General features: G+C 38.6%; 1 protein-coding gene across 1 annotated transcript in view; it reads right to left on the bottom strand.

Annotated features, from left to right (window-relative positions):
• Positions 1 to 1421: 1421 nt before the first annotated feature.
• The window catches only part of CNKSR3 (CNKSR family member 3), a 69208-nt gene continuing 45769 nt past the window's right edge, over positions 1422 to 24860 (bottom strand). Inside the window, exons 4-13 of the mRNA XM_063308351.1 lie at positions 22570 to 22657; positions 20345 to 20386; positions 16016 to 16135; positions 14508 to 14567; positions 12023 to 12091; positions 10404 to 10550; positions 7293 to 7417; positions 5709 to 5917; positions 4077 to 4166; positions 1422 to 2815 (exon numbers count right to left, since the gene is read on the bottom strand). Coding sequence (XP_063164421.1) covers positions 2517 to 2815; positions 4077 to 4166; positions 5709 to 5917; positions 7293 to 7417; positions 10404 to 10550; positions 12023 to 12091; positions 14508 to 14567; positions 16016 to 16135; positions 20345 to 20386; positions 22570 to 22657 — 1249 coding nt within the window. The 3' untranslated portion in view covers positions 1422 to 2516. The remainder of the gene's footprint in view (positions 2816 to 4076; positions 4167 to 5708; positions 5918 to 7292; positions 7418 to 10403; positions 10551 to 12022; positions 12092 to 14507; positions 14568 to 16015; positions 16136 to 20344; positions 20387 to 22569; positions 22658 to 24860) is intronic.

The raw sequence follows: 24860 nt of genomic DNA, 5'->3' as shown, positions 1-24860 counted from the left end.
AGCAAAACATACCCAATTCCCTTAATTATTGACCTATTAATTACAACCCATTACTATAAATACAATAAATCAATGGTCCCAAAGAGGGAACAGTGAAAAGTAGACTTGTGTTTTATGCTGCTCTGAACCTGTACTCTAGTGCCCTGTCAAAGGAAAAGCATTGCTTGAGTGATGCAAACATCTCCCTGATAATTCTCCAGGCCTCCCCTCAGAAAGACTTTTGAATGCTTTTCAAAGCTTTTCATCTAAGAATAGCAAAATCGGGATCAGACTCTCATGCCTCTATGGCCAGCTTGCAAATTAAAAATGGCAATCGGAATTCAAGGTAAGCATGCCAAGCATTACCCCACTCTTGCAGATGGAAGGCAAAGGCTAAACAGGAACAGTTCAGTCAAGACTTCACATTCATTTATGAGTCAGTCAACATTTGAACCCAGGACTTTTTGACTCACAGCTCAGTAGCACAGTCATTTTTTCCCTCTTACAGTTTTCAACACTTACCTTCAATTCCCTGCTAGCTAAGCTGGGAAAGGTTTTAAGAAACCAGATTTCTTCTTTTGCAGAGCAGGGGTTTCTGCCTCAACTTGCAGATAAATTATTAGCTTGATTAAACAGATATATCAAAAGCATGTTATGCCCCTTGTCCAACTTGTTGAAACTCCAAGATAACTTGTTAGTCATAGAAACATCTTCCTCTGTCATTATATTTGAACTGCTTAACTTTTGCTAGGATTCTCTGTGGTAGACTTATCCAAATCTGCATAGACAGTTCTGAACTTCAGTTACACTTGAACTTCTTGGGAAGAGGTGTGTGGGGGAGGTGTCCTTCCCTATATAAAAGAAGAACTAAACATTTTTGATATAATGGGAAAGCAAACAAAATAAGGCTTGATGACTCCAGCATTACTAAAGTTTACTGAACTGATACCAGTATCAGGCTGGGTGTGAAGGAAATATTGTGGTCTCATTTTTGGCTCTTGCCTTCAAGCCCATCTGCAACTTTTAATGGTTAGAAAGAATCTAAATCAATTTGGCTTCACACGTAATGTAAGGTCTGTTTTCCAAACTAAAAAAAAAGCTGTGTAAGTTTCAAAACTAGACGTTTTAGTTGATAAATTTGTTATGAACTGCTCAGTAAAACCTGTGGAGGTCAATCCAATATTTGAAAGCAATGTAAAATCCGCCAATTTCTTTTTCATTGTAGTTAGTATACAGAGTCTTTTGGAGTGGATGGCCGTAACAAATCTAACAACAACAACACCTGCACAGCTATCCTGAAATCATCTAAATGAGTTATTTGGCTGTTAGTGAGATAAGGCAACAATAGATTCTTGCTCATTAGTAATCATCACTGAAGGAGGAAACACTGGGCAGCCTCTAAATCCAAATAAATAAACTTTAAGAGAAAAAATACAGGACAATTTCATGTTTAAATTATTTTAAAACTAAATGCTCTTTGTGAAACCGTAACAATACTCTTTTCTACATTAGAAAAACAACAACACATTCTTAGTAGTTTTGCAAATACTTCCTTCCATAAATGACCCCCACTCCAACCCAATGCTATGCAAATAATTGGGACAGACACATTTTTCTACCAGTGTTTTAAAACAGCAAACTGTTTTAACAGCATTGTCATTTATCAGAAGTCAATCATTATAACACAAACAATATCAAACAAGTTCAACCTTGAACCACCATAGATGCTCCAGAAGTCTGCAGGGTTTGTTTTTAACAACACTTTGGTTAACAGCTATTCAGTCATATTTTTTTTTCCCCAGAAGAAAGATATATTCCTTTTGTTTTTACCATCAGCACTAGAAATGCACATCCATGGCATGTTGTGCCAATCTATGTCAAGGAGATCAAGACTGCAGCAGTTAAGGGAAAGATAACTAAATGGCACTGAGGTTTTAATAACCAGGATTATACCCCAAATAGGGATATTTGTGGTGAATCAGAACCACCGAAGAAAGCTTTCTGTTTCCTCAGAGCTCAGTTGTCTGCAGTCACTTGCAGTCCCCACATAGTTTAAAAGCAGAAATGGCATCTTCTCTTTTCTTCTTCCTTGGTCAGAATTGTAGCTTGGAGGTTTTCCCCTCAGTGCTATAAAGCCCACACATCCAGTAGCTGCACAGCATCTGAGCAAACGAAAGGCCACCTGACCTTAGGTCAAGGCAGAGATTACTTCTGCCTAGAACCCACCGATTTCACATCAGCAGTGACTCCTGAAGCCCTCCAGCTGGACTGCTTTCTCTGGAGGACCATGTTCCCCTTCATAGGCAGGTTTTAAAAAGCAACATCTTGAGATCTCCACTGCCTTTCCATTAAGCCCCCCCACCCCTCCCCCAGATCCAGTGAATCTGAGACAGCAACATCAGGAAAAAGAAAGATTCTCTGAGGGAGGGAGAAAATAAACACAGTCACTAAATAACTGTTGGTAAGAGAGATCCCTCTGACTGGAGAATAAAAGGAGGCACTTAGTGAAACATTCAGTCCCCTGCCATCCAATCTATTCAATGAGTCAATAACCTCAACCTTGTGATCCAGCTAACCAGCAAAGAGGATTCTGTGGAGGAAGATTTGGTGGATGTGGTCACTGGTGGCCTTTTAGCACCTTCCTCCTGGAAAGGGATGGTTGCGCTATTGTGGAGATCCACATTAACAAAACATCTGCTTCCCCTGATGTAGTCGGCACCCTTTACTAACTGCTTTTCCACCGCTGGCCTGGAAAACTGATGCTGCAAAGGGGAGCTTTCTTCAATAATGGGTGGGATTCTTTCATTGCTGAAGTATCGGCAGAGGACATTTTCAGCTGGAAAAAGAAGCAGAAAAGCCTTATAAAAATTCAAAAAGTCTGCAAAGACTAAGGTGTGATGTGCAATAAAGCAGCTTTTAACATTATGCTTCTCTCCAGCAGACACGGCAAAAATAATTCTCTCTGTTGTTTGTGCAGGAAGAATATAATCTGAACTGGCCTTCACAGATTTTTTTTTTTTTAACATTGTCATTCTCTTTCCAAACCTACTACAACCTGAATCTTAATCATGACCAGCAACAGTCCAAATTTAAGTCAATGGGAATGGTTTCTACTCTAGGGATTAATAACCTATACATAAATACGTGCATTCTTAAAATCCCATTGTTGTTTCTTCTAGGAAAGAAAACAAATTTGGGAAGGGGCAAGTTGAAACACAAAACTTACAAGGAGAATGTTTAAACCCTCACTCTTCTTTTGGAACTCTCAGTTCCCACCACTGCTACCTCCATGTCTTTTCCTCCTAAACGAGCTTCGGAAACATAGGTGTCCAAGCAAACGGAGATTGTTTCAAAATCCACATGCACGCAGTGATGCCACAATGCAAGCTGCACCCTTACATACTTCTGAAAACCTTTGGGAATCGGCTGTTTCAGTATTTTGGCGTAGTACTTAAGATATGCTAGCTGTAAGCATTTTAAACAGGATTTCAGCAACAATGTGGTGTCCCAGCTCAGTATTCATCTCAAATGAGACATTAAAACAAGCATTTGTGCAGAAGTGCACAATTTCTGCTGGGCTAAGGGCCACAATATGGGTGACATCAAACTTTATCCTGATTTCATTTACATTTCATTAAAATTAAATATAGGTTTTGATGTGGTTACTCTCCAATCAAGTATTTCATAATTTCCTCACACTATCACATTAAAAATTACAATTTGGTAAGCACTTCCAGAGGTGTCTCGTGCACGCACCCAGGGCTTTGGGGAGCCATAGGCAGCCAGGATTGTGCACCCTTACTCTCAGTATAGTAAGAGGACATTACAGTAATGTCTAGAATAGAGGGAAAGTATCATCGAAAACACCTCTATTAGATTAACCTAATATAAACTAAGATTAAAATGTTGCTTTGACGTTTGCCAAAACAGCAATTAGTTTGCTGACCCCAGGGAGGCTATCTGATTAAATAAATACGAAGCATGTCCATCTCTGCTTTGCAAATGCACAGATGGAAATCCAGCATCTAACTGCAAAGTGGACCATGAACAGACATCCTCATTGGGAAAAGCAACTGCGCTCCAACAAGCTTCCTTACCTTTTCTCCCCATTGCTCGGGGCTTAGAGAAAGATTCTACAGCTCCCAACCAATTTCCATCAGCAGGCATAGACAGTGGGCGAGGCTTTCCTAAAGACCACACAAAAATGATAGTACAGATAGTGTTACTGTGATGCTGAGTTATTAAGTTATGTGATCTGTAGATTCTTGGTGCTTTCTGAGCTTGTTTTCATACAGATATTTAATTACTAGGCTAGGTAACACGATCAGGGTGAGAGGCAGAATTCTCACCCTGGTGATACAAGAACCCCACACTTCAACCCTGAGCTACATAAACTCTCTTCTATGTGATTGGTGTAACGGCAGTATCATGAGAAGACAACTTTATACAAGCCCATCTAAGGCCAGCAGCTCCTGTCGAGAGCCCACTGGATTCTCACAAGCAAGGCATCCCTACTTCCTAATATCTAAAGGTAGACTACTTCAGTAAATGGAAGTTTATTTTAATTAACCAAATTAACAGATATTGATTTACTAGTCATCAGTAACTGCAGATGAGCTGATATTCATTTTTTCATTTATGACACCAAATTGTATGCTACCCTCCAAGACGCCAGTTAGTTTATAGCAAATAACAATATAATAAAAATACATTAAAAACCATTATATCTACCCATTCCCTCAGGCACCACAGTTTGAAATAATTTCCAGATTGGAAAATTCTCATGCATCTCATTAGAATTTGCCAAAACAGGGTCTAGCTCAGAGTGAAATGAATGATTTTATACATACAGAAAAAATTTAGCTAATATGTCAGAGCAGCCTGCAGGAGAGTCCTCCTGTCTGTTCTTGCCCAAAAGGGTGCGGATAACCTTAAGCAGAGCCACCGGATGAGTTTCTGTGCATGCAGTAAGTGTGGAGAAGTACGACTCTTTCGCCACTCTTATCACCACAGTAGGCCCAACCATGGGCCTGAACCTGTTTTCAATCATATTCATTCTTCATCTTCTGCCATCATCACTGTTATGCATCTCCGAAGTTGTTTCATGTCCCACAACTCCTTGGTAAACCACCCCAGTGCACAGAGAAAGGCTAGTTAGGGACAAGCTCATCTCTGTCTCCATGTTCCTTGAGTTATGTGGCACTGCCATCCCTCAAGTACTAAAGGATCCAGGCACCTGGGATGGATCACCTTAACTGATCCTCTACCTCTGTCTCTTTGGCAGAGGGTATAAAGAGAACAGAACTAACTCTTGGGTTAAGCTTCAGGAGCACTAGACTTTGAAGGCCTAATAGGTCAGAAACAGCCTAATGGGTTCAATGGGAATTGTTCCTACATCAGGAAATTAAGTTACAAACTGCAGATACATTCCAGAGCCTCTCTTTTAAAAACCTTTTATTTTAAGTACTTTTCATAAAAAATATTTCCATCACTTACAGACTCTAGATAGCTAATCTTTGCCAAATGGTTCCGATTGTTGTTTTTTTTAATGCAGATCATTTTTTAAAAAGGAGGGCTCAATAGGTTTTTACTTCGACAAATGCCTCTAAGCGGTTTCATGCCTAAAATTTCACTGAATTCTGTGTTTTAGTCTTCCAAACTGGAAAAAAAAAGGGGGGGGGGTTAACTCTTGGAAGAAGAAAAAAAACATAGGTTCAGAGTTTTCTCACCATAAGATGGTGTTTTCTCCCTCATCTTTGCTAGTGGAATATTTGCTTCTCTGGGATAGGCAGGCAATGGGTCAGAATCTATCAGAGTAAACCTTCGCCTTCTACATTCCTGATCCAGGAAAGAATTGGGAGATTCTGCACCTTTGGAACCAGGGAGAGGCTGCTTCGGTTTATTGCCTCCTCCATAAACAAAGTTCCCCTTTTCGTCCCTGAAAAGATATTAGATTCAATTAGCAACGTAAACAAAGGGCCTGCAACACTGAACCCTGAACAATTCTAATCCTATTCAGTTGCTACCTGACAGACACTGAAAAACGTGAACAAAGGGGGGGGGGAGAAAAAGCAACAGTGAGTTTATATATATGCTGCAATTCTGTAAGTTGCAGAAAAAGCAGAAAAAGCGTGCAGCCCCAGAATTACATTTTCTTCTTTTCTGTTTATAAAGCGCCCAGCTTTTATGGTACAAGCAACAGCACGTTTAAAGATACATCAAGATATCATCACATAGTACTCAAGACAGGCGGCTGAATAAATCTCTGTGATCAGAAGACTGGCCTAAGTATTCTGCAATTCAATTGTTCCTCCCTATGATTGGCAGCAATTCAGTATCTCATGCAAGAGAACTGACTCACCATTTGCCAATAAATTACACAACAAGAAGCTATGTATCATTTCCTAATTCAGGAGAAAATTATCCCTCTGCGCTTTGACAGTGACTTTGGCATGGCTATTTTGGCTACTAATTCACACTTCTAGGATATAGCATTCTGCATCTCAGAGGCATCTGGGAGACAGGGAGGGAGAGAGTTAGTAAATCAAGATGGCAGGCACAACTGTGATCAAAGCTCCACCCCAGAATAGAAGTGGGGTCTTCTATTCTGCAGTCATGCCCACCATCTTGGCTTTCTGTCATGCCCCAAGGATGCCCTCCTGCATTTTCTTCACTCTGAACAGAAAAACCAAGGGTAGCTCTAAATGAGAACTACTTGGAACATTTACAAGTGAGGAGATGCACAGACAGCTGCTTTTTTATTTGAATATAAATAAATGGTACCTCCACTAACCTATCACAATCAGGCCACTGCAGATGCTCAAGTTCTTTGAGTCTTGATGAGACAACTGAAGTCATTTCAGCTGCTTAAAGTTATTTCAGCACACCAACTTGGATTCAAAAGCTTCAGAGGCACAGCCATTTAGAAGAGAGGAATAAACAAGAACCCAATCTACTGGCTAGATATGAACTTATTTTTTTTAAGAACCAAAAAGGACAATGGAGAAGGAAGCAGGAATACATAATGGGCAGAATTTAAGGGTTCCTGTTTTTGCCAAGCACTAGCCCTAACCACTAAAAGTTTTCTAGGACTTTCTGTTTGTAGCACAAAACTGTGCTATAATTCTACTGACAAAGACTTTTCAGCCAACAGACAACAACCTTGTCATACATTTAAGAGCTCAAATATATATCTAGCACAAAGTAAATCCTGATTACATCAGACTAATTCATTTAGAGAGTGAATGCAAACAGCCCAGGGAAGTTCAGAATAATGAGTGGCTCTTTTAAGTAATATGTAGCTGCTGGCGTACCGAGGTGCATAGGGAATAGCTGGCGGTGGAGGTATGTAAAGATCCAGAATGGCTGGTTTCTCTTTCTTCAGTGATGTCTCCTTGGTGCTTTCTGATGACTGAGCTGTAGCTGGGTGTAGGCTGGTCTACAATGAGAAGACAGAACAGTTCTTAAGTAACTTTAGAAATACAGTATGCAGTCAGGCCAGTTCCTCTACTGTATGGTCACATTATTCTCCATTACCTACTTACATCTGATCCACTGGAAACTGGGAGTGATGATTTCTTTAAATACCTTATTTTAGGACAATGTATCCTATCTTCGGAATTTTATCATATGCTAACTACCTAGGATTGTTGAAAATAAGGACATGTACAATATTTTAAAAATAAATACATGCCCACATAGAGGTTCCTCATGTTTTTTGTGTTCTGTCATATTGGAATTAGGTTTGGCCAAAGCCTTTAAACCAAACAGAGCTTCAGAAGCATTTCTATGATCTGCTATTTTACACAGAATTGCTAAAGAAAATGTTTAGGCAAATAACCCTAGAGAATGAAACATCAGCCAGAAGTTCTATTTCTACCCTGCTAGGGACTGATGCTATTTGTGGGTGGTTTAAGATTGTTCATCAGCACGGAAGCCATTTCCCCAATGTGTTCTCTCCCCAAACATCATCATTCTAGTGACTAGTCTCATAAGGTGGCTCAGTTGGATTCTAAGCCTTTCCTCTCCATGTGGCACAAATCCTAAATAACTTGAGAAGATCATAGATTTCATTCTAGCTATAGCGTGAATTAATATTGTAGAAGAAAGCTAACTACTGTATCTGAATCCATTTAAGACACTGCTTTCCTCAGTAGACTCTTCCTTAGAGGTATCAAATTCTTCCCTCACTTGCCATTATCTGCTCAGCACCCAAAGAAACTCTTTTAAAAGATTTTAATCCCCGTATCTTCCACATCCTCTTTCCCTCCCAGGTTTCACAATGCCCCCAATTTTGCTGATGCCAGCAACTGGTGGCACTTTCAAGGGGGAACAGCATAATTCAGACAGGCTATAAAGATTAATCTACTCTCTCTGACAAATGTAATATTTTGTCACAACTTTCCTACCCAGCAAGTATTTACTGTTACCATCTTTCCAAAGGAGTATAAATAATTCAGCTTCAAATAGCCTTTTAGATATCTGTCCCAATCAAGAGTTTCCAGGGAGTAAAGGAAAACATTATTCCTCCCCGCTCCTTTATTGGTTTCATGCAGTAAAATGAGATTACTATATGTAAAAGGAGATTTCACAAATACTCTCCAAATATTTTTTAAAATTCTGGTTGCAAAACTATTTTAATAAAATCAAGTCTTTATGATCTATCAATTATTAAATTAGTTTTCATATTATTTATTTATACACACACACAAACTTACAGACTTTCTAATATCATATCTCAGTACATTGCAGGCCCCTTCACTGGCTCCCTATTTGAGCCAGAGCCTAGTTTAAAGTTTAAAGTTTGTGTTTGGGGCCCTTTGACCATAAGCTCTCTGGATCTGTCTGCTCTTATTTCTTCCTACAATGCGATTTGTTCTTTATATTCCTTTGAGAGGGCTTTCTTTCAGTTCCTCATTCCAGGGTCAAAGTTTTCAAGTTCTAGGTCTTTAGGGACCTGGCCTCACAACTCTGTAATCTGTTCCTTTCCTTCCTCTGTCTCTGTAGATATGTGAGGGCTTTCAGAAGGCATCTAAAAACCTTTTTTATTTGATTAGTCAGTTAGGTTAAGGCTGGGCTCTTCTACCCTACTCTTACTTAGCTGACAGTTCTAGGTTAACATCTGTTTTAAATTAGTATGGATGTATATCAGATTGGCCCCAACCCTGTTGGCCTTTTGCAAGGCCCTGAAGACATGGCTGTGTTCCCAGGTTTGTGGGTCAGAGTGTCCGTTGGAGCCTGTGAATTAGTCTTACTGAAATATGTGTATTGTATTTGTATTGATGGTTGGATTTGTTACTGCTTTTATCTCAACTGCTGATTGTCTATTTTTTTATGTTTTGTTGGTTTTCTTGCTGCTTTTTAAATTGTTATTAGCCACCCAGACTCACTTGTTTGAGATGGGCAACCACATTAAATAAATGCTTTATCTTACCCCAGGAAATTGTTTTAATGCACCATTTTTGCATTGGCTATCTTAGAATTAATATCTGTTTACTGGGTTCTGAGCTAATTTGACTGGATTGATTTGTAATTACTATATTGTGTTTTCATACCGTGACTTGCTAAATGTGTGTAATAAATCTTCTTCTTAGCTCAATTGAAAAGTTCTGTTATGAACGAATGACACTCTGAAACGTTTCAGCCTCAGAGACTGCTTCATTTCCACATCCCATTACAATCTATAACAACCAAATAAGTGTACATCTTTAAGTATCCTATGAATAGAATTGACTCCTTTTTTTCTTTTCTTTATTTTCTGAGATCAAAGTCAAAGCATTTTTAAGAAGCAGTACCAAAGGAAATAGGGGAAGAGAGATATAAACTATTCAGAAAATGTCTTATACTGGCCAGTCCTTCCTGCATGGATGTATGTACTGTAGATGAGAGATCACTGGGTTAAATGCCAGTGATCAAAAGATCAAAAACCCAAACCAAAAAAATTGCATACAGGAAACTGTAATATATATAAGAAACAAAGCTAATCTAAAATCTTAGTTTCTGATACCCTAATTTTTCATGTTCTGAGAAGCTGTCATTTTGTTTTGTTTTAGTTTTTAAAGTAGAGATGATCAGATATTAAACAGCTCCAACCATCTGCAGTTTGAAGGGGGACAATCCAAGGAGGACTGTACCAAGTGCTTATTTTGCATGTTTAAATGGATCACTTTTTTGTAGCTTGGAATAAGGTAATGTGAGAAAAAGAGTATGTATTTTTTCAGTATGAGAACTATTTATTTATGTCAACATTTCTATGCCACCCTAACTTCTTACAACTCAAGGTAGTTTGCATAATAGCAAACTACAATTAAAAAAATCCGTCAAACATGTCCAATTATGGAGGCAAAACATATGCATTCAATAAAGAAATAAATGAAAAAGGGTATATGTAAAAGGGAAAGAAAAACGGTATAACTGCATGTTACCTGTACAAGTGGTGGTTTCCACCTCAGATTTTTAAGTGGTGCGGGTGTAAAGTTAAAAGAACCGGTATGGCGTTTCTTCACTAGAAGAGTAACTCCAGAAGGATTCTCACGGAGCTTCCTTACAAGATTCTTCAACTGCCATCCCACCTTTTAAATAGACAACATATACATTTATTAATTAAATCCAATTTAAAAAATGGATTTAAAAGGGTATCATCAATACATCAGAAGAAAGTCAAAATGTTTCCCATTGCTATGGTTTCTCTTGGCATGCTTTCAACAGTGTAAGTGCAAGGTTTCAATGGATACAGTCTTATCCTTTGAGATGGAACAGTCATGGACAAACAGGATGTCACTAGTCTTAGCTATATTGTCCCAGTGAATCCCTTGGATGTCAAACGTTGAATGGCGTTAGAGGAAGAACCATTGTGGAATAGTAATATTCAGTCTCCCCAAGTAGGTAGATATGATTAGTTCCTGGGGAAGAGGAAAGGTGTTACACCAATAAACACTCTCCAGCTTTCCTGAAAATATTACGTCTTTTCCTCTTAACAGGCCACTGTTAAGAAGCTCTGTAAACTCTCAAGACATTTGGACATTTCCAGAAGCAAAAAACTAGCTCTTACAAGAAAAAGTGGATTTTAATAGTCTTTTTAACCACTAGTTGTATCTCCTCCATTTTTTTTGCAAAGATTATGTTTACTGTTGCTTTTAAAATATTTTATAAGCCTCTTTGAGAACTACAGCCCAAAAGCTAGATGGTAACAAGGTTGGGAAAGGCAAATAATAAACAGGGAACAATTCCTCCTATCCTAGGGCAAAGGAGGAACAGAAAATGATGGGGATGACGAGGGTAATGAGACCTGGAATGCAATTTCAAAATGGAAATTGCCACCCAAATTCCTGTTCCTCCAAAGTCCTCTATTACTCCATGCTTAAAATGGCAAGGCACAATCCTGCTTAACTGGCCAGGGATATAATGTCCAGTGTCTGTGCTGCTCAAAATTTTGTAGGCTGGCAGACAACATCTCTAGCCTGCAACTGGCAGAAGCACAAAATAGGACAAGGCAGAGAGAAACTGTAAAGAGATGGAATAAGAATCCTTTCTTTGCAGTGGAAATATTTCCCATCACATAACGCTAATCCTCTTAAACAGATATGTATTTATGTATAAAATTCACTATCCACTATTCATAATTGTAATAATCTCAACGATGCCAGAAGCTGAACTTTTGAACATTTACAATATTCCATGCATAATGACCTTACACATTTCACTTGGATAGACTCACAAAACACCCAATAATCCATGAATGCTCTCAGCAGTCAACATTCAAGGTGAATACTATTCCTCTGAAGTGCCTTTAAACGTTTGCTAAGAATCAAACCTGTGTTTCTCTTTAACCAAAAAGGTTTGTGGCATTTCATCCCTCTTCAACAGGTGATTTTGCTACTAAATGCATTAAGGTATAAGTAACAGTCCAGTATAAAAATAAAGGAATACAACCAAAATAATAATTGGTAAATCAGGCTAAATTTTGTCTTTTGAACAATTTGTGCTGCTTGGCTAAAACAAAAAAATTTAAAAAAAACAGGACCAGGATGCATCCTCTACTTACCACTGTCTGCCGATTCACCTGAATCACTTCATCACCAGCATGGATTTTCTGAGACCGATCAGCAGGTGACTACACAGTATAAAAAGGAGAGGAACAAAATTTTCCCATTTAAACACTTTCAAATGGGACAGCCTTGGCAGAAAAGTTATATAAATGGAAACGCCTGCAATGTTTCTGGGTGAGCTACAGCTGCCTTCTCCAACAGTAGGCACCTACAACTAGCCATTAAATAACTAGCCAATTGTTTGTCATGATGAAAAACAAGGACTTTTCTTACACTGAGCCAAAGGCTAGCAATTGGGGAGGGGAAAAGGGGGGGAAGGTCATTTCAGCTTGCAGATTTCTTTTCTACTTATCTAATAAGGCACCTGAAATTTAATTAGGCACCTCTGAGTGATTGAAGTAGTTTGTCTCAATCCCTTGAACGAGAGAAGTGTTAAAAACTTGTATAGTTCAGATATCCTAAGAAGACAGATGAATTGCAGGTAGCTTTTGAGCAATTCAGTACTGAAGGAATATCCCATGGGATGGAAAATGTTTCTGCTGAAGAAACGGGGGAAATCGTTCCAGCTCCCAGAAACTCCCTATGTGCCTTTAAAACCTGCTGCAGAGAGACTCCTGTCAGGGTGTGGGATGAAAAGGAGAAAGTTCTGCTGTGTTGGCAGAAGTCCATTAGTATGATTAGTAGAATTTTGCTCAGTTCTACACTACAAGGAAAGCAGTGTGGCAGCCTTTGTTTAAAACAGCTCTGCAACTGTAACTTTGTTCCAATGGTACTCTGTCTGCATCAGGGAGAAAAAAAAGTGGTCCTAAAGTGACCTGTGTGACTCAAATCAGCTGAAACAAATGGCTCATTTCCCTTGTTCTCTTATCAGGTGCAAAGCAGGACAAGATAATCCCCCTGGGGCTACCTGAGAAGGGAAAATCTTGCCAGGAAAGAGACCCACCATCATCTGACTGATCTAACACATTCCTATCTTACACATCAGCATTAGGGGGTTTATACATGTTGCATTTTCATAAATGGAAGCTCTGGGGAAAGAAAGGAAAGACATTGGGAAACATACACACTTTATGAGAACTTCCTTTTCTGAGTAACAACATTCCTTCGCCAAACCCAGCCAATCTCTCTGAACACACAATCACAGACACCTGAGTCTAAAACATACATTGTGTATCCAAACCACACTCTTTCACAATTGAGAATTAATTTGTTAATAAACAGAACAGAAGAAACAGCCCACTCAGCTTCCTTCGCCAGTATTTAGAAGATGACTGGAAAGTTTTGTTTGGGTCAAAACATTTCCACCAAATGCAGGAAATCAAAAGTCATTAAAAACAACTTGGAAATCCTGTCACCTGACAGGAATCAGACACATCTCTCCATGGCATTAAGACCTGCTAGGTCAGAGATGCAGCTGGATAGATACCAAATGACAGGAAGCCACCAGAGGCAAGGCAGTATCATTGCACTGCTGCAAAGAAGGGAAAGGACATTTATCTTAGCGACATGATTCCTCAGCAGAGATCTGGAAACCTCAAGAAAGGAAGGTTACATATTTGTGAGTGCCAACTAAGGTTCCTAGCACTGAGTTCCTTCAAAAAGAAAATATAACAACAGTAAATCTAAAAAGCCAATTTGGCATGATTAGGGAAACTTGAGTTGAGTCTCTAGTCATCATTTCAACTGTGCACAAATTCACCCTCACTGGTTATTGCAACAGATCTGAACATCTCCATGGCTTAAGTATTTTAAAAGTTTGTGATAGGCAGCAAAACGATATTCTCAAATGGCCAATGGCCACGTTGGCCAGGGAGAATGGGAACTATAATCCAATTCCATATCTGCAGAGCAGTGGGGCAGGACTGGGTATAGAAGAGAACCACTATCTTTCTGCTCAGGCAAAAATGAAACCAGAACTCTTATCGTTAGTTTTCACACCCATGACATACATCCCCATGGCTTTTCCTTTTCAACTCTGGAGACGTTTTGCATTTAAAAAACTACCTTTCTCTTACTTCAATAAGTTCCTTTGATTCCCAGGAAGTATATGGACTCTTACCTTCTATACCCAGTCTAAATATCCTGCTGGTGCTTTCAGAAGGAACGGAATGCACTATACAAGCACGTATTTGTTGAGCCTGCATTTATTAAACCAAACAGTCTAAGCGCTTTGCTCAACAATAGTTCTGGGAATTCCAGTTAGTACAACCCCAAGTAGCATTTGGAAACATTGCTAGTGATTTGCATGTAGCAAACTAAACCAAAGGGTGGATATGAGACAGGCAGATACAGCCAAACATACACATGCTAAATTAAATTACTGCAGTCAGCAGTAAGATAATGATAAGGTTATGAAACCAAAATATATGAAAATATAACAAGTTCAGAATCTGCTTTCTATCAAGTTTTTGCCTTGGGTTCAACTTTATTTCAAATAGCTTGTGTTAATTTTCCTTTGATGAAGACATTAAAAATACTTACATTTTCTGTGGTCCCAGTAACAACATGTAATCCGTCATAAGTAGATTTTATGTACATTCCCTAAATTGGGGGGGTGGAAAGATAAAATAAGCACAAGAATAATTACAGCTCATCCACAGTTATACCACAAATGTATTCAGACAATTATTTCTGAGGAGCTGCATTGCACAGCCTTGTTGAACTGTGTAAACAAAGTACAGTCTCCTTCTGCAAAAAGAAGAAAAAAAAAGCTTCTCACCTCTGGAGGTGAGGCTCTAAGCAAAAACCACTTAACACAGAGACCCCTCCAAATCAATCAAAGAGGAAAAGTGACCATAAGTCAATTTATTTCTTAGGAGAACTTCACAAAGAGAACATTCTTGAATGGCAAAGGGGAGCAATTGTTTATCCTGGTCTTTAACATGGGGAATTAAAAGGAATCTTTTTGTTTACTCAAGGCTGCTTGATGTTATGTTAGGATGGTATTATTTTGTCCAATCTGTGCTGGTAGTACTTATTGCTACTTTTGTTATTACTGATTGGAATTGGGCAGCCTTAACCAATCTAATAAATAAATAAATAAGCATAAAATATTTACGTTGATGAATTTTGATTTATTGTAACACATTTTATGCATTGTTTGTTATGCTCGAAGCCACTTAGAATCATACAGTTGAAGCACCATACAAGCATATGTGATAAATAAATAAATAAAATAAATATATGTAAGGAGAACCTTCCCTCATATACATATCTCAGTATTTAGATGAGGGATACAAAATGAGCATGTGTCTCGTGGGAATGGCTGAAAAGCTTTACTCTGAACACAGCCTAGAAAATCTTCAACACACATGTATAATGCATGCCAGTTGTCAAATTCAGCTTTTAAAGACTTTTTTCTAAGAGTACACACCACTCTGAGGTTCGTAATAATTCAGTATGTTGCTCCTCTAAAAAGAATCTATTTTAATATAATTAGTCTTTAATATTAATAACACAGTCCTCTCTTGATATTCACATTTCTAGCAAAGGCAAAACTTAATGGGCCTCAAGATGAAATTTCAGGCCAGTACACAGATCCGTATTTTTAAGTGTTTCTCTGTTCTCTTGTATATAGAAGGATACTTTGTGAGAGAATTCCCTACTGGAAAAAATTTAAAGTCCTGGACATAAAGAATGATGGGTTTCATATTACAGATTACAAGTTCAAACTAATTAGGTGCTTGTTCTCTCTCAGCTCAGTCAAAATACCTTCACAAACAGGAGTGTCCATGAGAGGGTGTGGGTGTCAAAAATGTCAAGATGGTGGCCATGACCAAAGGCCTACACCTTTTCATATCTGCACACAGGTTGTGGACAAGATGCATGTAAAAAAGGGGCAGGACTTCACTTGTGTGATTGTGGCTTCCATCTTGACTTTTTTGACCCCTCCTGCTTGGGAAGATAAAGTAGACTTTGTTACTTTCAATAAACTTTAAAGTAATAGCTGGCAGCAATTTAGAAGAGTAAGAAAATGCAAATATTCTTACCAAACCTTCCCCAGGTTTGATGTTGTTTAAGTGAACCTCTTCGAGACAGGCACCCTGACTCATCAATGGATCAGTTGTTGACCGTATAGTCTTATCACAGATTCCATTCAAAACCTTAGACTAGAAAGGAACGAGAACATCATTTACAGCATTATTTCAGGTGGGGGGGGGGGCTTGGTCTATTGCACAGACCCTATGTCCTCCTTGAACAAAGAAAAGAAGATCTAAATTAAGTATTGTTGTTTTAGTGCTTTTCCCAGATTATAGGATACAGCAGCTGCCAGAAGTTAACTTTCATTAGCTCCACTGGGTAACAAAGCTGTGGTCCTTTGTTTCAGACTCAATATTCTACAGCCATAATTCAGGACCTTTGTAACTTTGGATCACAAATGACCCAAAAAGGCTATAATTGTTTATCATTCACAGGCTGGGGATACAGTAAATAATAGCTTCCTCCCTAATAGGAAAAGTCCACTGGGACAAACAATAACATATAGGCTGAGCCCAATTGTGAATTACCCTGAGAGCCCCCAATTAATCAGGATCCTAAGGAGATTCTCCTCTCCTGTAGCTTAAGTCAGCCTTCATGCCCTCTACATGTATTGGGAATTTCCAGCCAGCAAGGACAACAGCTAGGAATTGTTGGATTTGCAATCTCATCACATCCAGAGAAAACCAAGTAGAAGAGAACATGTTCTAAAGGCTTGGTACCAAAAACTCTGCCTTGATTTTATCACCTACTGTATGTATCAAATCCAAATGACAGAAAAAATGTTAAGTCTAATTATCTCAGTGACCACTCAATTGTAGAATTAATTTCCTAAAATAGTCAACAAAATCCAATATTAAGCATTTAATATGCATTTAAATAAAATTTACAGGTAAATGTATTTCTGTCTGAGTTGGCATTTGGCTGCAATGTTAATATTTAGGTTTTAACATTTATAGTATTTACGTATTTCAAAAAATTATATGATAAGTTGCCTTGGATACCTAAATATGGGTGCATATTTGAAATGAAAAGAACATTTTATTGCCTTGTTTGGAACCCCAAAATGTTGGGTCAGAAATGCACATTTAATGATATGGGGGGCGGGGGGGATCAGATTAGAGGAAATTGAAGCTGAGCAGGGAGAAGCTGGTTTAGAACAGGCAGGGCAGTACAAAGTCTTCCCGTGCTATAATTTTGCTATTGCGATCCCTGCTTTTCAGCTGCTATTTACTATGCTTCAGCAAGACATTTACAGCACAAGGTGGAAGAAAAGTCAACCTTCTCCCTTCCATCGAATGCACAGTCGACAATTTTTTGAAAAGATACAACCACTAGCCAAGATCACAGGGAAAATCTCCCTTCCCCTTCCCACTCTGTACATATATTGAATTGCTAAGCTATCAAATATATGGCCCTTTCCTCTAGACATAAGCCTTTCCTTCTGAATTAAGAAGAAGTCCCTCAACATAAGTTGAGAGAATATTAAGTCATAGAATGCTGAGATGAAGGATCTAAGGAGAGCTTTCCTCCTGTCAATCAACAAAAGCAGCCAACAGCATTGGAACTTGGAGGCTGCAGCTAGCAGAGAAATGGAAAGATGTGCAACACAATTGTAGAAAAAGGTACAGGAAGGCAGGAGCAAGAGGCAGTCTTCTCAAAAGAATGCATCTTTGCACAATCAACATCTACAATTTTATCACTGAATAATAAACACTCAGGATTGTTTCCACATCACATCAATTTTAGAAGTGTGCAAAGGTATATATGTATGTGCCAAAAAAGGATGAAATCAATAGAATGTCAGCAGAATGAGTCTGTAAACTATTCAATGTACTTGCAGAGAAAACAGAACTCAAGGAACAATTTGGACTTAGCACCTTCAGATGTTTCATTTCCTTTCAAAATGCAAATTAATACAAATCAAAGAAAGATGCAAATAATGTTGGGTTATGTCTCGGAGAACCATTATGCAGACATGCACAATTATATGCAAGAATGTTTATGGTCAAATCCTTTGAAAATTGAAAAATAAAATATTGCCAAACAGTCATAAAAGGAGTATTTTAATGGTGAAGTAGGAAAACAAACTTCAGATAGAATCTTCAAAAATCCTTGTGAAGCATTATTTCAGAAAATCAAGGAAAGCCAAGAACAGGAATGTGCTCTGAGATCTGCTGAGGTCAATTTAGAAATATAAACATCCCACAAGTTAAATAAAAGATACTCCTTTTATTTAACAGCCCACTGTGGCAAACCACCTTATGTGTGCAATTCCACTGTCAGCCAGAATAATCCATTAACCCAATCATCAATCATCTAAAATTCTCCAACACTATGCAACCTTGTTATTTCCAGCTTCTCCTTGCTATCAATTTTTGTCCCTTGTTCGCCAATATGTACATGTGATTTCAAATCCAATACTGTATTGTTGCAAGTTCCATTCCATAATTTATTAGAGGAACCACATTTATCTGTGTCTTGCATCTAGTACAAACAATTATAGCCCCAGTAATATTCATACCTGGCACCTCATATTGCAAAAGGCAGGAACAGTGTATACAAATGTTGGGATTTGACTAACAAGCTTGACTCTTACCGCTATTTGAAAGAATTGCCCGAAAGCCATAACCCACCACAGCATCTGCCACATGAGGAATGTTACCACTGGTACAGGAAGAGTTTCAGAAGCACTTCTAAGGCTCCAATCCAACATACATTTAGCCATTAACTAGACAATCGTGGCCACCAGAAAGGGTTATGGGGAAGTGTGAAAAGGAGCCATTGGGCTGGATGGGAACATTCATGACTAGCCATAAGCTTCTCACATTGTTAGAACACAGTTGCTGAAAGCAATTAAAACACACACACACACACACCCAAACAATGTTACTATAAAAAAGTAAGAGTACTGAAAGGACCATAATGCATAAATAGAAGGGCGTATGGATTTTTTAAAGAGGGCAATCAACAATTGTTCTGTTCTGAATTGAGGTGTGAGTATTTTTAGATTCTCTGAATTCCTCACCATCTATCTGGCAGGCGGAAGGCCTTATCAAAGAACACAGCCTGATTCGTGTCAAAAGGAGGAAGCAACGATTAACCATTACAAAATATTGAAAGCAGGTCACTGCATCCTTATCCCAGTCACAAGACTACAGCAAACGTTATTTGGAAAATTCTCCTTTCAAATCAATTCTGAGTCAAAAGAGTGTTTTTCTACTGTTGTAATGTATTGTCATGCATTCTCCTGAAAGTTCTGTCCCCAGACCAGTGAGCTCTGCTCTGTGGAAGCAAAGCCATTCACCTCATACTTCAACTGGAGGCCTCAAAACAGAGTACCTTGCTTCTCTGTATCACAACACTTTGCACCAGCAACTGTATGCGAGGCAGTGACTTAAAGAGAAACAGAACCCTTTTCCACAGATATTACATTAATGATACTATTTACTGGGATTTATATGCCACTCCAGTCCAGTGGGATTCTGAATGGCTAATATTCCCTTCCTTCAGTAAGAAGATTAAAACAGTAAAACTCTATGACAAAAGAACCACAACAGCAAAAAGAATTACGAAGACAACTACGGCCACTGAAAGAACAATAAACATCCAAACACAACCCAGGCTGGAGGCTCCTAACTTACATCAGATCCATGGCTCTCTTAAAAAGCCAAGTTTGACAGCTCTCCTGAAACTCAGCAGGGTTGAGTAGACTGAAGAAAGAGCAGAAGCAATGCAAGCTCACAAAAGTCTTTCATTTGCTTGCTCTGTGGGTCACAATACAAGCAGCCTCCATTGTCCTCCATTTCCTGTCCTGATGTTTCTCTACTCATGCAGAAAAGGAATATGAATGCAAACTCTCCATCTGATGGGCCAATATCCTCATGTTCAACCTTGGTGTATTTAGTCATAAGTCTTGCGAAGACAGGATAAGAGTCTATATGCATTTCTTTGAGAAACAAAATAAACCACCATCTGAGCTGGAACCCAGAATAATGCAGAGAGTTGTATTTGCATTTCAGAGCAGAGGAAAACCAAACTGAATCAGCAGGGTAAAGATAATAGAGAAATGCCTGAATGCACCCTCCATCTTGACCCACTTTTAGCCTTCAACTAGGCAAGCTGAATGTCAGAACAGGGCTTTTGGATCATCCAAAAATAGTTTGGACTTCCTCATTTTAGATGATTAGATAAGCCTGGAAACTATGCAATAAGAAGCCATAGATGCCTGCTGTTCCTACTGAGCGTCATAATAAGTAAAGCTGCTTTCAATCATAAAAAAAAAATCCTTAACAGAAAGGAATTCAAAAAATGAGTTTAACACAAACGTTTATACTTACTACATTGAGAACTTTATCTTCCATTTCAGCTACAAGGCAGTCCTTAAAAAGAAAGGAACATATTCTATTACTGGAAGATCCTTATATAGCATCAAACTGTAATTTTTACTTGATTGACTTGTCCGGTCAGTAAAATATGTCTGGAGTACAGAGGATAGTGTAGAGGTCTTTGACAACGATCCAGAAATCTTATTCTCTGTGCAAAAACAGATTGAATCATATAGTGCAACTATTTTTGCCATACAAGAAAATTGTGTAGAAACTTCAGCAAGAACCATAACTGCTGGTTATAAAGTGTTATTTTTTTATAAGCCCTTTAATCATAGCCTTTTCTCACATAAGACAAAATAGTTTGTTAAAGAAACAGAGTTAAACTACCGGTCCCTCAACGATCTGGCAGCAGGTTTCCAGGGTTTCAGAAACAAATATTTCCCAACCCTAACAAGAGGTGCTGAGGAATGATCAGGATGACTGAACAAGGCACTCAATCTAGCATGTAAGGCATGTGCCTTACAACTGTGATATAACCTGTCCGTCTTCTGAACACACAATGTAAAAAAACCTTATTTAAAAAACAATGATTTACATCTAAATAAGGACCTCTAATATGTGCAAATCTTCCTTCTGCTTAAAAATGGTGGGCAGCAGCTTCAGTTGATGCACTGCCAAATCCCACTCAACTTTGAAGGTTTAATGTTTGATCTTTGGGAGTTCCTAGTTGAAGGGAATGGGAAATAACAGGAAGCAAGCAAGGGGCAGGAAGACCTATTTGATAAATAGGCCTCCAGCTGAAGTACTCTGCATCCCATCCATCCAGCAGTACTTCTACTGTCTTCATCTGCACAAAGGTAACCACAGAAATGTGATTCACAATGTATTCTCATAGAAAAGTATTTGGCTTTGCAAGTATTATCTGACACGCTGCAAAGATACTGCTGAAAGGACTATATCCAGCAGAGCATAAAAGTATAGAAAGCATTATTTATTCAACAAGAGCAATGGAAGAATTAGAACTAGAAGATTACACTGTTTCTTCTAGTTTTAAGGAAGTGCGTGAGCCAAAATGGCAAAGTGGACATGCTGGCAAACACAAGACTTTAAGGTAGCATCCAGTTAGTGTTGCATCCCAGATGGAAGACTTGTTGAACCACCAGACTTCTCTCACTGGAACAGGAAAGGAGGACATTTTTGGCTGTTTTCCTTTCTCTACTGCAGCCCCCCACTTACAGCAGATTTGGGGGTTAGAGGGAAAAAATAGTCTTTCCTTCTTATTCCACTGATAAAAGTCTCACCTGGATCAATTGATGGCACTCTTGTCTGTCAGCAGAGTTACCTCGACTGGTTACAGCTTAAAATAATTTATCTTGATCCAAGCTGTAGAAAGTGACAATAAAGGCTAGGGCTGGTGGGAAAGAAACAAATGCTAATATCCACTGAATGGAGTGAAGCTACAGCTGCCCATAAGCCCTACACATCCAGAGGCAGGTTTTAGACACAGCTGTGAGTTAAAGAACTTACCGGACCTTTCTGTTACTCCAGCAAATGTTGTTATGTTTAGTCTGACTCTAAATTGTTTCTGCATTTGAATGTATCTTATATTTCCTTCTGCCTTTCTTTTTGGGTGAATATATCCCCTTTCTTATTGCCTTCTGGGTATTGCTGTTTTGTATCGCTTTTAGGTTTTATAGATCCTACAACTACAAAAAGTTGCTGCTAGGAAAAATGTGCATAAACTGCTATGTGTAAATTATTCATGACTGAAACTGCCTTGCTTCATGGCAAACTTCATACCATCCTGGCATTTAAAAAAAAATAAGATGTGTTACCAATGAAAACCTGGGAAAAATTATCATACTTGATAAACCCATATTTTTCATAAACTCATAGATGTAGACACTGCAGGGCTACTAGCAACTGATGGCTGCCACAAATGTACTGTTAGAATTCAAAGTCTAAAATGGACTTGTAAATTCTTAAGTAATCAGTAAATAAAAAATCATTGTTAAAATAATAGTATTAGCTGTGGGAGACCAAAGCAAGAATACCTGGGAACAGCTTGACCCAATAGTACAAATCCAAAACTCACATGGATCACTAAGCTGCTCATAAAATTATATTACAATTATTTCTGTACATCCAATATTTTGCATTCCTTTGGGGAAATTTAGGAAGCATAAGGGCAGAAGCAAAGAAAGGAAACACACATACACAATCTCTTAACTGACCTTCTGAACAGTGGTAGTAAGATCCAAGCACAGCTGAATGATTTTATTCTTTGTCACAGAAAAGTCAGCTATCCCAGTAAATGGAGTCCTGTGGTAAGACAAGAATGTTCCTTTAAGGAAAAGAGAGGCCACACAACAATAGTCATTATTAGAAGCTTAGTGTGTATAATGACAGGGCTACTATATGTTGTCATGCTTGATTATCATAAATTGGTTTGTGCAGGGTGATCATATCACTTTTCATGGCTACTTACAATAGGTCATAATCAGAGTTCCAATACGGGATTTTCTGAAGACTTCTACCCCTGGGGAAAGGCAGGGTCTGTTTTACTTTAGTTTTCCAAAGGCAGTATCTTGTGCAGAAACTGAGCAGTGGATTTAGGAACACGATAGGGTCATTTCTGTCAGTGGCGGAAGGAAGGAAGGAAGGAAGGAAGGAAGGAAGGAAGGAAGGAAGGAGCACAAGTTCCAATTACTGCTTCTTCTTCTCCCCAGTCTCCATATATGTGATGGAAAAGGATACATCCCACTTGGCTCCTTTTCCAGAGCCTACATTAAGGGGTTAAGATGATTTCCTTATGCCATTGTAAGCTTAAGATACCAACCCTCATATTGTGTGTGGTGGAATGGAAGGGAGTTACTCCTAGTACTATGATACACAGATCTGTGAAACACTGATCTAATATTTAGGAGGCATGACAGAGCATTTCTGTGGATAAACAGAAGTTAGCACCATCCCTACTTATTATCCAGAAGTCCCTCAAGACCTAGCTATGTCATCAGGCCTGGGGGTCCCAGGGGACTGGTGAGATCTTGAGGTGGCTCCTTTATTGCTGTTAACATCTAATCTCCTTTGTGCCTTATGATTTTTTATAATTTTTAATAATGATTGTGTGTGTGTGTGTGTGTATATATATGTATATATATATATAGTTTATATCTTGTAAGCCACCCTGAGTCACTTTTTGCACGATGGGCAGCCATATAAATTTGATATATAAATAAATATAAATAAATACAGAAAATGAAAAGCAATTTTTCTAAGTATGTAATTATTATCTAAAAGCTAAGCTTAGTTAAAATTCATAAAATTTCAGTTCAGATTGACCTCAGTGTTATTTTTAAAATTAATCTAACTGCTATTACCCAGAATGAATCAATGCCACCCATGGGAGCAGAAAAATATTTACTCACTCTGGTTAGATTCACAGTTATAATCACAGTCTCTAACAGAGTGTTTTGAGAAGCAGAGACCTCTGACTGGGAACAGGTCTCCCCATCACACTTGACCCCAGGAGCTGAATAGGGAACAGCTATTTTAGCGACATAAGACATTCAGACTCATGGTACCTGGCTAACCCTGTCTCAGGTTGGAAGCTAAGAGTACTGGGCCTTGTTAACAGCTCAATGGGAGACTACTAAGAAATTCCAGGGCTAAAGGCTACCCTGAGAAGTAATTTAAATACCGTTCCTGCCCCATCTGGACATGCCCATGAAGTCACCAAGAATTCAGCCTAAGTTAAAGAAGTCTACTCTACCCACAGCATCCATCTTGAGTCAGTATTGTCCATTCTGACTTGATTGTGGCTTTCCAATCATCAGGTAGATGGTTGGAACTGTCTGACCTGTTCCTTTCCACTGCACTCTTCCAGTGACCTATATATAGCCCCTAAATCTTACTTCAGGCCTATCAATATGTGCCCATGCTGAGTTTATATCAGCTAGTCAAAAGCATGTTAGGAAATCAATGCACTTAACTGAATAAATCAAAGACCACCATTCTTAACAGAGGTTGAAATACAAGAATCAGAAAAGATTTACTTTGGAGATAGCCCACCACAAACACAGCTATCATCATGACACAAACCTAAGTGACAGGATAGTGTTTGGAAGGGGTGACAAGCTAAATATTTATTCCTGCCTATTCTCTGATCCATATTTGCAAACAGTTTAATGCTGGTGATCATCTTGTTAATGACAGGGAACCTCATTTGTACAGCACATTTTCCTTTCATCAACTCCGGGTTCAAATATGGGATCTCTTGTTAAAACTGGGAACCCTGAAGAGGTGTTGCCAGTCAGCAGAGACACAATCCTGAATCAAGTGGACAACAATCTGATTTGATAGAATGAAGCTTCTGAAGTTTCTGCATTAGAGTTTGTTGTATAAAGTACAATTCAGCCAATGTAGGTCCAAGGGAAGGGGGAAAAAACACCCAGAAAAATGGAAAAGAAAATCTAGGGAAATCCAGCAGAAAACAGTAGCTATATCTCAACCTCAGCAACTTTAA

This window comes from Candoia aspera, chromosome 1 (genome assembly GCF_035149785.1).
Source record: "Candoia aspera isolate rCanAsp1 chromosome 1, rCanAsp1.hap2, whole genome shotgun sequence".
In the NCBI taxonomy this organism is placed as follows: Eukaryota; Metazoa; Chordata; class Lepidosauria; order Squamata; family Boidae; genus Candoia; species Candoia aspera.
The sequence above is the reverse complement of the archived record's forward strand: the minus strand, read 5'-3'. Positions and strand labels throughout refer to the sequence as shown.